At 44.8% G+C, this 16,104-nt stretch overlaps 1 protein-coding gene across 2 annotated transcripts in view; it reads right to left on the bottom strand.

Moving 5' to 3' along the window:
- The window catches only part of SLC7A2 (solute carrier family 7 member 2), a 31,489-nt gene extending 15,662 nt beyond the window's left edge, over positions 1 to 15,827 (bottom strand). Inside the window, exons 1-6 of one of the 2 annotated variants that reach the window (XM_074228190.1) lie at positions 15,612 to 15,827; positions 7,569 to 7,951; positions 7,199 to 7,354; positions 6,116 to 6,281; positions 3,237 to 3,370; positions 2,773 to 2,995 (exon numbers count right to left, since the gene is read on the bottom strand). In XM_074228190.1, coding sequence (XP_074084291.1) covers positions 2,773 to 2,995; positions 3,237 to 3,370; positions 6,116 to 6,281; positions 7,199 to 7,354; positions 7,569 to 7,951; positions 15,612 to 15,661 — 1,112 coding nt within the window. In that variant the 5' untranslated portion in view covers positions 15,662 to 15,827. The remainder of the gene's footprint in view (positions 1 to 2,772; positions 2,996 to 3,236; positions 3,371 to 6,115; positions 6,282 to 7,198; positions 7,355 to 7,568; positions 7,952 to 15,611) is intronic. The other variant, XM_074228191.1, reaches the window with a different exon arrangement.
- Positions 15,828 to 16,104: the final 277 nt, after the last annotated feature.

Genomic DNA, 16,104 nt, shown 5'->3' with positions numbered 1-16,104 from the left:
TAGCCCATGCTCATGAAACCCTAACACCACCAATTGTCTCTTTCCAAAAGCACCAAGCAAAGTGCTTCAGGCTGATTGGCATTCTTACTGTTCTCCCTAGCCTCATAAAAGGGACATCAAACTATTTAAAGTCCAACCAATTATTTGGGAACTGGGAGGGAGCTAGAAAAGAACTTGAAAGGAACCCAATCCAACTCTTGGGATTTTTAAATATAAGGAAACTCAGGAATTTGAATTGACTAGGTCCTAATCTGACAAGATCCAGGATGAAAAACCCACCTCCTCTCATTTAGCCAGAGGAAACTGAGACAGTCAAGAGTAAAGAAAGAGTGATCCCAAGTTCCACCATTCATGAATGGCCCAACGCTTATCTCTTTGTCCAGTATACTTAATAAGCTAATCCATAGATGCTCCTCACTTGTCTTCCTTCTTCTGAAGCCATGCATAGGTATAGTAGGCCTTGATGGCAAATCCCAGTTGTCACTTACTGCTCTGGATTATCTTGGACAAAGACCTCCACAGGTCTCAGTTTCCCCTCTGTAAAATGAAGGACTATATGGCTTCTGAGGTATCTTCCATCTCTAGAATTACAATCCTACTCATAACCTTGAGTAAGTCACTTGACCTCTGTAGGCCTTCCATAGTGAAGAGAAGTTGAGAAATCCCTACCCACCTCTCCCTGGGCAATTGCTCAGATTGGTGGCATTGGAAACATGGAAGGAAGATATTGGCTCAAATCAGCTTTTCCAATCATCTGAATCCTTCATTAATTCATGTGATCGGTTTTCCCATCTCCCCAAACATAGTGGAGTATTACAGTTTAAATCAGGGCTTCTTAAACTTTTTGATGCCAGGGATTCCTTTTTCAGGGAAATTTTTCCACAAAGAATGCAAAGAGAACCAATTAGAAGTAGTTATTAAGGTGCTTTAAAAAGAAAAGAAAGAACCCCTGATTTAAAAGGGTAGAATTTAATTGAATGGTTCTAAGAGATTTAATTTAATTTCATGCTTCAGCAGATGATCACCTTAGTCTTTCAAAAATACTTTTAATGATTATCAGGGGATTGGTTCCTTCAATTTCAGGTTTGTAGAAAATTGGGCTAAATGCTAAAATGAGCATGGAGGCCAATGTTTCATTGATCCCCAAAGCACCATCATGACCATGACCTGCAATTAAGACCTAGATTAGATACTGTGCCCACCCAGGAGTCCCTTTACTACAGGGCAGAATCAGGAGTCAGGAGCACAGAATCTGAGAACAGGACAGAGGGTGGAGAGGAGAGGGATTGGGGGGAAGACTGCCCTGGGCTTCCTCTACCCTCGGGGAGTCTTCCCATCTCTTCACCTGACTTCCAAAGGTCTCTTCTTCAGCTTTCATCCCATCTTAAAATCCCCCTTCCTATTTTCAGACTAAGGCTGCTCTGCTGTACTGACACTGATAAAACCCACCATGTGTAAAAATGATGGCAATGTAGACAGGCTAGACCAGCAGATATTTAAATGACCACTGGCAAAGCCTTCTAGTAATGGCTAGGCTGAAAGCTGCCAGAGGGGGCGGGTTATTAGGGCTGTTTCACCAACATCTTGGGATTTCCCACTGGTTCTAGGGTTTCTTTTTCCTTCCATTTCTCCCTAGCCCAGTTCAGCCCAGCTTGGTTCCAGGGAACTGCTCAAGGTTTTCCATCCTTCCCCAAAATGGAAGATAATGGACTTCACCTAAAAATACTTTGCTATTTTTGACTAAACAATTAACTTTCAATTATTTTCCAATTAAATCCAAAGGCTCTTGCTATTGGGAAAAATAAGCTTGGGACAGAGGTGGGTGTAGAGCCCCCTATGGTCTGTCCAGGGTCACCTGGCATCTGGATCAAGATATGAACCCAGGTCTGTCCAGCTAGGACTCCCACCACTAATTCTCTGGCCTCTCCATCAGGAAGCAAGGATGTGATTTTTTATTTTGGGAAGCTGATGGCGGTTGATGCTGTCCCTATTCCTGCTACCCAATGTGGATAAAAAATCCTTTCAATTCACAGGGTCCCAAAAGAAAAATGATGGTGAAAAAGCCCAAAGCTGCCTGGGAGTTTCCTTTCAGCCCTGTGGCTCCACATACCCACCCTTCACACCCACATTGGACAGTCATGGCTTGTATGAAAACTCAAAGCACAATGCTATAGGCTCTGGCCACTTTCAGGGTCTGTGGGCAGTCTTCCCCCCAACCCCATTCCCATCAGGTGCTTGATAATTCTTGAAGGGCTGGAGATCAAGAAGCTAGGATGAGAAATAGAGATGTCCTCTTGGATTCCATTCCTTCTCCCAGGGAGTTATGGGGAAAAAGATGATGGCAGACATCGTCAAACTCCACTCTAGGCCCTGTTAGAAAGCTCTCCCACCTATTACTGATGGGGATACCAATCCACACCCATATGATGTGGGAAAGCTGCCACAATTAGCTTCCTGGAATGTTCTGATGGGATGGTGTAGGGTGACCTGGACAGAATGTGGTCCTGACCTGTAATCCCCTCCAGAATAGATACAGCAACTGGTCATCCAGACCTATTTGAGAGGCTACTCAGTGTCAGGACATAGAGGGTTCAATAAAGGTCTACAGAAGGCCCTGTGCCATTACAATGTCTTAGATGGCACTGGGGCAGGGGTCTAGTTATGTGCCAGCTCAATGACCTGCCTGAAAGTCCTCCCCTCCCCCACAAGCCTATGGGATCCATTGATCTGGACATCCCCACATCCTGACTTCTGGGCCCTCAGAGCACATACCTGGTAGACAGAGCACAGAGGGAGCCCACTGCTACCACATACTTGGCAGGGCTCCAACCCACATAATCGAAGGCTACGGGGAGGGGGCTGGTCTCATCCAGGAGGTAGTAGGGCATCATGAGGGTCAAGGCGGCAGACACACCAAAGTAGGCCATGAAGCACACAAGCAGGGAAGTGACAATGCCAATCGGGATGGCCCTCTGAGGATTCCGGACTTCTTCCCCTGAAGAGATGGGTGAAGAGTCAGGGAAGCTTGACTATAAAGAAGACCCCAGGAGGGTCTGGCAGGATCACATACTCAGGGCTGGTGAGGGTCTGGGCACAGGACCAGTGATTCCTCCCATCCAAGGCAGCCCAAGCCTGGGAGGCAGAACCAAGGGCTTCAGACCCCCTCCCAGAAGCACCTCAGACCCCATCCCCAAGCATCCCCACAAGCATCTTGCCTCCTTAGTTAAGTAACTTACCAGTTGTGGCAATACAGTCAAAACCCACGAAGGCGTAGAAACATGTGGCCGCTCCGGCCAGAGTGCCTTTAAAGCCGAAGGGCATGAAACCTCCAGTTCCATAAAGGTCAGTTCCATTCTGAGAAGATGGATCTCTAGAGATGGGGAAGGTCCAAAAAGACCTGTTGGCCCCTGCTGCTCTTCCACCCAAAGGGAAGGCAGCAGGGGGCTTCAAATTTAGTCTGCACTGAAACTTCTTGGGATGTCAGGGGTCTCAGAGGTCCTTTTCAGCTCTAACTGGGGTCCCCCATAACTTAACCTTTCTATACCTCAATTTTCCCATCCATAAATTTGAGAGGCTGGACTCAGTGGCCTCAACAGTCCCTACCAATTTGGCTAACCTGGGGTCCAAAGCTAGGTCCTTTTGACTGGTCATCTATCGATGACTAAACATGCTTGATTATTATGGATGAAGAGACACACTCTCCTTTTCTGATTCTAATAACAGGTACCTCAGGTACCCTCCTAAGAGAAATGATTCTTTTTTAAAAATTTTTTTAGGGGAGGTTAGGTGGCGCAGTGGATAGAACATCGGCCCTGGAGTCAGGAGGACCTGAGTTCAAATCTGGCCTCAGACACTTAATAATGACCTAGCTGTGTGGCCTTGGGCAAGCCACCTTAACCCCATTTGCCTTGTAAAAAACCTAATATATATATGTGTGTGTATATATATATATATATATATATATATACACACACATATATATTAGATTTTATTTAAGGCAGTGACTTGCCCAAAGTCACACAGCTAGGTCATTATTAAGTATCTGAGATCAGATTTGAACGCAGGTCCTCCTGACTCCAGGGCCAGGGCTCTATCCATTGTGCCACCTAGCTGCCCCCAAGAAATGATTCTTAATAATCAATGATTTAGGGAGATTCCCATTCTCCCCCTTTCTTCTTTTATCTTCATTTCAAGACTTCAGTCTCTGAAGGTTGGCTCCCCTTCTTCTATCTCCTGATCCCACCCAAATGAGGTGGCTCAGTGTTCTGCTCATGTCTAGGTGGGGAGAAATTCTTGGAATAAATTGCCCAAGACTTGGGGTAATGTAAGAAGTAAATGACATACTCCAAGTTCAGATGTAGCCCCTTATTGTAATATTCATTCTCGTTAATTGTTAACCAGCTAGAGTTGATTGCTATCCTAAGAAATACCTACTCTTTGAAGGAAATCAAAACCATGAGCCCACCACTCTGATTGTTTTTAGTTTAAGAGAAAAATGGCCAAATAACCATCCTTTCATTAAAATGCTGCATCAAAATTTAATAAAATGGTTCAATTACTCAGAAATTATGTCTCTCAAACATTTTTAAACATCCCACTCCCCAAGAGGAATGAATGAAAGACAAAAGGGAGCCGATGCAGGTCACTATTTCTCCTTATTGCAAACTTGACAGGGAGCCTAAATTATCCTAACAATTACCAATAATAATTAAGATTGATAAATCATTTAACATGTGACCATTTGCCCATCCCAAACCCTGAGAAAGAGGTGCTATTTACAGGTGAAGAAACTCAAACAGAATTTCAATGGTTTGCCCAGGATCACATAGCTAATGTTAGCAGCAGAATTTGAACCTAGATTGTCACGATTCCAAATTCATTGCTTATTCAACCACACTATGATGTTTCTAATAAATCTGTGATTCACTTCTAATATCTCCCAATATTTACCTTTGTCACCAACATTTAATTATTACTCTCCTTCCACATATTCTGCCATTGACTGAGCAGATAGAGCTCTGATCCAGGGTCAGGAAGACCTGAGTTCAAATTCAGCCTAAGGCATTTCCTAGCTGTGTGACCCTGGGCAAGTCCCTTAACTTCTGATTGCCTAACAGAATCGATCGACTAGAGAAATGGCAAACCACTCCAGTATCTTTGCCAAGCAAACCCCAAATGGAGTCACCAAGGGTTGGTTCCAACTGAACAATTCCACAAAGTCTATTCTTAGGTCCAACTTGACCACAACCAATCCAGAATACTCCCTGGCCTTTGCTAGCTACTCTTGCTGATGTCCAAGATGACCTCCTTTCTCTTTGTCCATTGAATTACTCTTCAGCTTTTAAGGCCCACCTCAATGACACCTGGGTGGGGCAATGACTTTTCCCCATTTGCTCACCCCTGAATTTCTGGGGAGAGAAGAGAAAGAGAGTTCATCCACAATCTGTTCCTATTTAAAACCAGGGCAGCCCCCCTTCCCAAACTGAGACCATGGTATCACTGCCTTAACTGGATGGGGCCCCTGGGGAAGCTTAGGACCCTCCTAGGAGTAGGTGGGAGACTGCTGGATGTGAGCCAGTGTCAAAGAAGAGGGAGAGTGGGGAGGAGGCATGAAACTGAACACAGATGCTGACCTGGAAGGGACCCTCATTCTGCACATGGGGAAAGAGAGGCAGCTGGAAGGGGAAAGGGTGGGGGTGAGAGAAAACTCATCTTTCTGCCCCTAAGAGACAACTTCCTCATTCATCCTTCCTGACCTTGGTGGAGGCTGAATGTGCATATAAGTCAGTCAAGGGAAATGGAGAGACTAAAGAAGGGGCAGAAAGGTAGCAGAGGACAGTTAGGAAGGACCAAAGCAGGTTAGATGGGGAACGTTGGATGCTTTTCTTTTACAGAAGGAGACTGAGGCTGCAGGAGGGAAATGACTTGCCCAATGTCACACCAGTGCTCGGTGTCAGAGGTAGAAACAAACCCAGGTCCTGTCCCTCCTCACCAGGGCTCCTGCCATTGTACCCCAAGGAAGTGCCCCACAAAGCCCCCTGTGAAGGGAAATGGGAACTGGATCCAGGTCATGCTCTTGCCCAGTCAAGCTGGGAAGGGCCAAGCACCCACTTACTGGGAGGAGGAAGAGACATTCTTGAGGAAGTCCTCACTGATTTTCCAGTTCTCAATGTTGCCTTTCACAAACCCCGTGATGATCACAAAGATTAGAACCAAGATGTTGATGGCTGTGAAGATTTTATTCACCCAGGCTGACTCTTTGACGCCAAATGATAAGAGACCTGTTGAGGGACAGGGGGCCATGTTGAGGGTAGGGCAGAAGCGGTCTGGTAGGCATGGGATGTACCCAGGGAGTGTAACCCACCACTTGACCACTGAATGCCCCGGAGGAGCCTGGCATGCCAGAGAGACCACTAGCCTTGGATAGAGCAGGTGCAGTTCTCATGAGCCACCTAGGCAGGGTTGAAAGGGTCCCAGAGGTCACCCAGGCTGCTCCCTCCTTCTAGAGGAGGTAACAGATAGTCCCTCCTGGCAGGGGTATGTCCAAGTCACAGAAGGAAGGCAGGAGAGAGGCTTCTTGTGTCTGTTCTAGCACTGAATCACATGGACTCATGGTTAGAGGATCTCGCTGCTGACCTTTGAAAAGACCCGTCCATGTGCTATGGGCAGTGCAAGCAACACCTGGGCTCCTGGTCACTTCCTTGGCCACTGACCTCCCTTCACTGGGGAGTAATCAGGAAAACAGGGAAGGGCAAAAAGTTGCAACTCAGAACACACAATCACAGCAGGCACAGGGGGCATGGCCCCCAAGGGTCGACAAAAAGAGACCAAGGATTCAAATGTTCAGATTTTGGAGTCATTCAAAGGCTGGAGCTGTAACTTTCCATGTCTCCCATTATCTCTGGGATTGACTAGGAATCCTCTGGTATCAGCAAGTCTTTCTTTAGCTCCAACCTGCCTTCTCCCACTCTAGGGAATGGCCAACAGGCCTCTCTGAAGCGGCTGTTGCCCCCCTTCCTGTATGATTCTCCCTCATCACTTCTGTCATTGGAATTCCAGTGGTCGCCCTCATCTGCCAGAGGCTCCCTGTGGATGGCTCTCTACATATTGTGGTCTCCACTTTTGCCTCAGTATCCCCTCCATCTGATATACTGAGAGAGACATAATAAGGAGATAAGGGAGTGACCCAACATTTTACCTGATAGGAGGAGGATGAGGCAAACAGCAAAAAAGTCTGGATACTCTGCAAACCCTGGGATATGCATGCTGAGGTGGGTCCGGAAAAAACTGCCGATCTGTTTGTTGAGCAGTTCATCAAAGGTGCCACTCCAGGCCCGGGCCACGCTAGAGGTTCCTGGGGAGATCACGGATGCAGAATTAGCGGCAGCCATCACTCTTGGATGTCCCCCATGGACCAGGGCCAAGGACCCCCCAAATCCTGGAAGGTCCTGGAGGGAGTGTGGCTCAGGGGTCTTAAGCAAAGCCAGCCCTTCTAGGGCACCCTGAATCACAACTGGATGACCACATGATGCCCAGGGCTCCCGGGTCTGCCCACCATCCATCCCTACCTATGACATAAGACAAGAGCAGGTTCCAGCCGGTGATGAAGGCCCATAGCTCGCCCACTGTCACATAGGTGTACAGGTAGGCAGAGCCTGTCTTGGGCACCCGGGCCCCAAACTCTGCGTAGCACAGCCCAGCCATGACAGAGGCCAGGGCCGCAATCAGGAAGGACAAGACTATGCTGGGGCCTGAGCTGGACTTGGCCACCTCCCCGGCAAGGACATAGACTCCAGCTCCGAGGGTGCTCCCCACCCCAAGGGCAATCAGGTCCACGGTGTTCAGGCAGCGGCAGAGTTTGGAATCCTCCAGATTGTCCAAGGTGACAATTTTCCTCCGAATGAGACATCGGGCAAAGGTCAACACAGATCCACAGGGAATCATCTTGGATCTAGGGAGAAAGCAAAGATTGTCACTGAGTCGTTCAACAAACACGGGTGAACACTTCCTGGGAGAGGCGACAGGTAGGGACGTGGGAGCAGCGGAGGGAAGCTCTAGGGAGCTTTACGGGCTCTGGTTTTGAGTAGGGGTCTTCAAACCTTTCCACATGGATCCTCTCCCTCCCACCCAAAGGCAGCCCAGAAGGATGCAGCTTCCAGGAGCAGGGAAGGGACCGTCCCTCACCGCTCCCAGACGACTGCCACCAAGCAACTGCTAGCATGAAGTGTGATCTAAGGGATCAATCAGCACTTTCCAACTAGAGGTGTCTTGTATCCCCACAAGAGAGCTTGGGGAGGTTGGGCTACTATTGTTTCCATTTTACATTTGAGGAAACTGAGGTAGGCAGCAGTTCAGCGACCTGCCCAGGGTCACCCAACCATAAAGTGCCTGAAGCTGAATATGGACTCGGATCTTCCCCACTGTGCCACACTGCTGCTTCTGATCCAAACACCCTTCATAGGATGCCCAAATTTCCCCCAAAGAACATGAATTAACCTAGAGCCTGGACTGGAGCTTGAGCTGGCAGTGACACCTAGTGGATTAGGGAGAGAGGGCACGATGCTTGGTTATTCCAGGCCACACCCCCAAGGCACATAGGCAGAGGAGTCCACTTCCCTGCCTCCAGTACCCTTGGGAAAGGGCAGCTGCACCAGCTGCTGTTACTGAGAGAACATTTGTGAGCTCGCTACCAGTGACTTGGGAGATCAGGAGAAGCCAACCTTTGGTCTCGGCATTGATCTGTAGGTAGAGACCAGCAAGAGGCCCTCTCTAACTCAAGCTGGGGCTCAAAAATGGTTGGATGGATGGATGGGTAGATAGACGGACAGACAGACAAACAGACAGGTAGACAGTGGGTGGGTGGATGGATGGGTGGGTGGATGGGTGGGTGGGTGGATGGATGGGTGGATGGATAGATGGGTGGGTGGGCAAGTGGATGAGTAGATGAGTGGATGGGTGGGTGGGTGGTTGGATGGATAAACAGACAGACAAAGCCCAAGCTGGCTGACAGACAAGACTGGATGCCAGGGTCTCATTGCTGGAGAAGGAATAAGGGGACAGAGAGGAGACCCTGATGGAATTTCTCAGTTTGTGGGGGCATCTCCAAAAGGCATGTTAGCTTCTCTCAAAAGGAGAGAACACTTCATTTAGTGGAACACTGATGTGGAAAGCACATAAGTTAAAAAAGGCTGTGTTGGGTCAATGGGGTCATGGATCTACAACCATTTTTATTGTCTTCTTGGATTATGAAGATAGACTATTACTATCTCCCTGATCTCTCCAAATGTCTGAAAGATCCCCCAGCCCCATCCTCTTGGGGAGGTCTCCGTCCCACTTCCCTCTCCTCATTCTTAGTTGGTGATGACCATCACAGATCTGGGTCAGAAAGCACACAGCAACAAAGACAGGAAGGAAGGCAGGATCATTGAGATGTGGGGTGGCAAGAGAGCAGAGGAGGGCAGGAGTCCCATACTGGAATGCTCTATAACTAGGAAATAATGGGGAGGCAAGAGGTGAGGAAGGCCCAGGCTGGGGTTTCCAGGTTTGCCTGTGACAAAGAATCACCAGAGGCAGGGAAAGAAAACACTGGGAGATGTCTTGCCACAGTATTGGCACCTCCACAGTATGTAGGTATTTTCACCCTTTGCCATGTGTTTTCCCTGTACCCTTTCTGCTGCTGCTCCCTGGCTTCTGCCTCCCTTTCCTCTCAAGGGTGATGTTCAGGAAAGGCACAGATCAGAGTACACCTATCAAGGGATAACCTGACCAAGGTCACCCAGGTCCCAGTGAGGACCATGGCCAAGGTGAGTTGAGCTGCCATCTTCTCCTGGTGACCTGGACTCCAGTATCTGCCCTAGGTATCCGGAGTCAGTTACCTCCCCATTACAGACTCTGAGCCCTCTCTGGGTCCACTGGGTCTCACATCCTTTAGTGATGCATGAAGCAGAGCTCCCTGGGCCCTGCACAGCTTTACCTTCTGTTCTGACTGCTTTTCCCACTTCATATGCAGCGAGGGGATTCTCCCTGGGGTAAATTCATAACACCGATAAATCTTAGCCATATCCAGTAGGTTCATCCAGGGCCAACATAAGCACTGCTCTCTTAAAATGAACAAGGGATTTCAAACTCAAGGCAAATAGTCAAAGGAGACTCAGGATGAGATGCATCTCTCCAAGTGGGCCCTGGGATGCAGCCACCAACATTTCACACAATCAAAGGATCTGGAGTTGGGAAGAGTATGTTGAATTTGATACCAGAGGCCCTAAGACCAAGGCTCAGTTCAGCCTCTTGCCCTCCACGAAAACTTGAGAAAGCCATGAAAACTTCAATCAAGAGATTAGTGGCTTTTCCAAGATGACATGGGAAGGGGGGAGGGGCCTAATTCTATGTCTCCTCTGACCTCAGTGTATTTATGCATAAAATGAGGAGGTCAGGGCAGCTAGTGGATAGAGCACAGGCCCTGGAGTCAGGAGTCCCTGAGTTCAAATCCAGCCTCAGATACTTAATAATTACCTAGCTGTGTGGCCTAGTAAAGATAAATAAATAAAATAAAATGAGGAGGTCTTGAAGGTCCCTCCAATCTCACCCCAAGACTATGATCCTTTTATCTAGACAGTCCAGCTCAAACCCCTCCAGATTAGAGGAAAAGAGTGACCTATCTGAGATCACGCAGGTCATTAGCAGACCAAGAGTGGACTCCAAAGCTAAGAGGGCTGGAGCCAAGACTTCTCCAAGTGCAGACTAGGAGATCTCAATTCATTGGCTCAGAAGCCAGATGGAACATAAGAAGGTACAAAGTGTGTCTCCTCACTTCCCCCAAGTCTCGAAATGAACAGATCCATCCCTTCTCCCTGTCCTCTCCCAGTTAGGTTGAAATTTCATACTGTCCTCTGGGTTCCCTATCTGTCCTGGGGCCATCAGGTCTGACAACAAATTGGGAGCAGCTGGACAAGGGGGCGGGTAGAATTTTAGAGGGAGCCCACAGCGTTGAGTCTCATTGAGGTCACCAAGGTTTCAGCTGACTTTCTCATACTTTTCCCCACTGCTTCTCAGGGGGATTGTAGCCCTCTCTCTTCCTAGATAGATTCAGAAAAGCCTGGTTCAAGTCTTTGATGGTCACCCACCAAGCATTTGCCAGGAGCTGATATTGGACGGGCTGCTCAGAACACAAAGAAGCACTTGCCTTTCGGGGGGGCGGGGGGGCTACATTCTATTTTCCTTTTAATGCCTTAACCTTGGCCAAGTGATAGGCCAACAATGGGATTTACCCTATTTTCCAGACAGATGTTCACTGAGCAAAAATATGTCAATGGAAAAGGAGGAAGGGAGGAGAGCTCCCAGTCATCATAGACTTCCTTGGAGGTTATGAGAACCAGCTGTTCTTTCATGGGGTTTTAACTGTGATAGGAAGACTGGTAACCTCAAAATATTGAGCAGAGGGCAGCTAGGTAGTGCAGTAGATAGAGCACTGGCCCTGGAGTCAGGAGTACCTGAGTGTAAATTCAGCTTCAAACACTTAATAATGACCTGTGTGAACTTGGACAAGTCACTTAATCCCATTGCCTTAAATAAATAAAATTTAAATATATATATATATTATATATATAATATATAAATATATATATATATATATATATATATATGTATTGAGCAGAATGAGAAAAAGTCCAAAAGTTAGCAGAATATAGTGGAGGAGTTATAAAGCTTCCATTAAATTCCATTAAATTGAGCTGCAGTGTCCTCATCTTTCATCTTTTTAATGTAGATGATACTTCATATGCCAGCAAGAACTCTGGCTGTCGTTATTTGCTCTCATAGAGATATGAGTGTATCAAAATATGACTTAGATAGTAAGGAGGAGATTCTCACTCAAGTTAAGAAATGATTTTCCAGGCAGAAAATGTCCCTCACCCTTCCCCCAGTCTGGGTCCCACCCTATTATCTTAGATTATGACTATCAGATACTAATGATATATGGCAGTTGGATAGCCAAAGACCTTCAGTGGGTTGAGCAAACTGTCTATAGAAAGACCTGAGCAAGAGGGCAGCTAGGTGGTACTGTGGATAAAGCACCAGCCCTAGAGTCAGGTGGACCTGAGTTCCAATCTGACCTTAGACACTTAATAATTACCTAGCTGTGTGACTTAGAACAAGTCACTTAACCCCACTGCCGTGCAAAACTAAAACAAACAAACAAGAACAAAAAAAGACCTGGACAAGAAATGCACAGAATCAGAAAAAAATATATTGAAGTAACTTCTCTGATGGACTTATGATAAAGAATATGATCCATCCCAAAGACAGAGCTGATGGTATCTGAATACAGACTGAAGCACTTTTTTTCCTCTCACTTATTTTTCTTGAGGTTTCTCCATCTTTATAGAGAGAGGGGGCTTATGTTTACTTTTACAAGAATATTGTAGTTATGTGAAAAAATTAAAAAACTCTCTGATCTAGTCCAATCCCCCCACCCCCCAAAAAAGGGAAGAAACACACAGGATCAGAGAGGGAGAAGGGCTCATGACACGGTTCAACTTGAGACTGTCAGAATTGCAAGTATGTGAGTTTAGGAGTTTGAAGTCACATGGCGATGGACTCGGGTTACTAACAAACTGAGAGATTGTATTCAAGCCCATACAGCAGATCCTGCCTCCTAGGTCCTGGGACAGGGCTTGGGCACACTCAGGTTAGCACCTAAGAACACTAAGACACCACCATATAACTCAGGGAATCTGGACATAGAATTCGGACTTCTTTTAGCTTTAGCTTAGAAATTCCATTCTGAGTTTTTCTAGCCAGCACAAAGATAACAAAATTAATACCTTGTTAATTGAGGCAAGGGGAAGGAAGGACCCTATATCAGTCAGGCAAATCCTAAAGAGGATATTCTTCCCTGTTCTGATAAGCAGAGTTTACTGTAGAGTGCCAATGTAGAAGGAACTTTTAGGTTTTTTGGCCCCAATGGAGGAAAGAAAGGTTGCTAATAATTTTCAAGCACCAAGAAAGAATAAAGTCAAAAGCCCAAAGAGCTATAAATCAACCAAAACAGAATTAAAAACAAAGTAAAAAACACTGCCAATAATTTTTTTTTAAATCTATGAAAATCAAAAATAACTATCCCCTGAGTCACAGATCTCAAGACTGATGAGAAAACATCAAGATCAAATAAGGGAAGAGCTTATAAAAAGGTTAAAAAACAATTGTAATTAAATCCAGAAGCAAAAACTTCCTGAAACAGAATGGAAGAAATAATGAATGAGTAAACCCCAAAGGATCAATAGAATTAATCACTGACTTTCTATGATAGAAACCTGCAAGGCAGCCAAGACAGAATATTGGAGGAAAGGAAAATGCAGAAAATCACCCAAAGACAACAAGAATGAAATCGTGTGAAGCAGTATTCAGAGGGAAGCATCACAGGGCAGGACCCCCCACCCCCAGCCCCAGCAGCACTGAGCAGGGGTTTATTAATTGTTTAATAAAGCATCAACCTGGAGAAAAATTTAAAAAGTAATTTCCTAATTTCTCAGAAATTTAAGGACAGAGTTGAAATAAGAAATTATCGTTTTTCTTTCCTTTCTCATGGTTTTCTTTCTTTTCGCTTAATCCAAATTCCTCATACAGAAATGATTAATCTATAAAAATGTTCAACACAAATGTGTAGGTACAATATTCACCTGATTGTTTGCCCCTGAAGGGAGGGTGGAAGGAAATTATGTCATTTTAAAATATGCATATACATGTGGATGAATGTTGAAAATTTTTCATAACCTGTAATTGGAAAAATAAAATAAAATATCAATTGGAAAAAATTTTAAAACCCTTGAAACAATAAATAGATAAATAAATTTTAAAAATATTCTCAGAGTCTGAAAAAATTAGTCTGCAACATAGAAGCATAATTCTCAGGACCTGAATAATGAAAGACCCAAGATTGAATACAATTAGACATAACATTGTTAGAAGTCTATTATCACCTTGGTGGGTGGGAGTGGGGAGGGATCCAAGGTTTCATCACAAAGATACTCCAACAACAGAACTCAAAACTTCAGTGGATTTTTAAGTGAGGGGCATCAGATAATCATAGAAAAAGAATGTAATATATGTAACACTAAGAAGAAGGTCTATGAATCTGGCATTCTATCTACCCAGTAAAACTTAGCATACCACTTTAAGGTGAGAGGGACATTAGAAACCCGGGCAGCTAGGTGGTGCAGTGGATAGAGCACCCACCCTTGAGTCAGGATTGCCCTGAGTTCAAATCCCGACTCAGACACTTAATAATTACCAAGCTGTGCAGCTTTGGGCAAGCCACTTAACTCCATTTGCCTTGCAAAAAACAAAACAAAACAAAACAAAACAAAGAAACCCAAACTTTGAGAAGGTGAAAGACCTACCTAACTGGACTAAATCTAGCCATCTGATTTTAGCTAGTCCTAATAGCCAAAAAATTAAGTGAATAGAACAAAGCACACTTCTCCAATCCAAAAAGCTCATGGTACTGAATTTCCATAGTACCATGTTAGCTCAACCAGAATGGTTATATCAGAGAAGTAGGGGGGAAAAAAAAGAAAAAGCAGGGGAGGAAAGAAAAGTTAGTCAAAAGCACCTGAATGGGGAGGGGGAGGTTAAAAGAAGGGAAACAAACTAGTATCTAAACAAAACTTCCATTTTTGATAAAAGGAAAATCCAAATAAAAGAAAATATACAAGCTTATGAGTAGAAGGCTGAGAAATTTTGTTTATTGTGGTTGGTTAAGTTTGGGTTCAATAGTAGAAATAATTTTTTAAGGCATTTTATTTCTTTCTATGAGAAGAAAAGACAAACCTTACAATTGGACAGGAAAAGAACTGAATTTTCCAACTGTAAAAATGAATAATACATTTGTCCTAAGGAGACAGGAGGAGTATTTTCAAATAAATGGAAGATATTATTTAGGAACAAAAATAAATGGATTTGATTGCACATGGACAAAAAAACCACATTGCATAACAAAAATAACACATTACCTGGTTAAGGAAAAACTAGTGGTAACAAATAGCTCAGCCAAAGCTAATGAAAAGGAAACTATCAAAAGAATACTCTTCAATGGTCAAAGAATAGAGACTTTTTCAAGAAAACAAAATTTGTTACTATGTAAAAAGATCCTCAAATTTCTTAAGAAAAATGCAAATCAAGATAATCTCAACATAGCACAATAGTAAAAAAAGGCAAAATGCATTTGAGAAATTTCAACGGCGAAACTAAGAAAAATGACTATTCAATACATTATTGGTGGAGCTGCAAACGGGAGCAAATAATTTCGAAGTCTACCAATATACAATCGAAGTCACAATGCTAATAGTACCTTTTGATCCAGTGATAACCACACAGGACTTTACATTAAAACATAACAAAGAGGACTTCTCAGTAGATAAATCTTCATAGTCATCATACAAAATACTCAGTCATGGTATATTGTTAAAAATAACCACCAAAACAAAAAAACAACCCACCAACAGCCTGGAAACAACCTCTATGAACAATTATTGAAGAACAACTGAATATATTACCACATTGCAAAGTAATAGAATAATGCCATTAAAAAATAGTAAGAAAAAATTTGGAGAGACCTGCATGAAGTGACGCAGAGTGAGATCAGCAGAAGCAAGACCGTACACATGAGGACCACAACAAAGAGACAAGAACCTGAGGTAGGGCAAACACAGATCTCTATTTGTCTTCTGTTAATTTGTATGGTTGTGCGTAACGGAATAATGGAATTTGTATGGTTGCACGTAGATGACCTCACCCCTTTCCAGTCCAGTGTGTGGGCAGGGGCAAGAAGGTGCTTCCTCTCCTCTTCTCTCCCCTCCTACCTCCTCTTCCCTCCCCCTTTCTAATGATCTTTCAGTTGCTAAATTTCTCAGCTAGTTTTTCCTTCTGTTCCCCATCTTGTCAATCCAAGAATGGATAGTTAGTAGGCTGTAAGATTTTGGGCAAGTTGTTCCCCTTCTTCAGACCTTGGTCTCCTTCTCTGTTAAGTGATGTGGTTGGTCAAAAGATCATCCCTTTCCATCTGTGAAGGTCTGTGGTCACATGTCATGGCCACAAGGATAGCCATGT

Source organism: Macrotis lagotis, chromosome 3 (assembly GCF_037893015.1).
Source record: "Macrotis lagotis isolate mMagLag1 chromosome 3, bilby.v1.9.chrom.fasta, whole genome shotgun sequence".
Taxonomy (NCBI): domain Eukaryota; kingdom Metazoa; phylum Chordata; class Mammalia; order Peramelemorphia; family Peramelidae; genus Macrotis; species Macrotis lagotis.
This window is presented reverse-complemented; position numbering and strand designations above follow the sequence as displayed.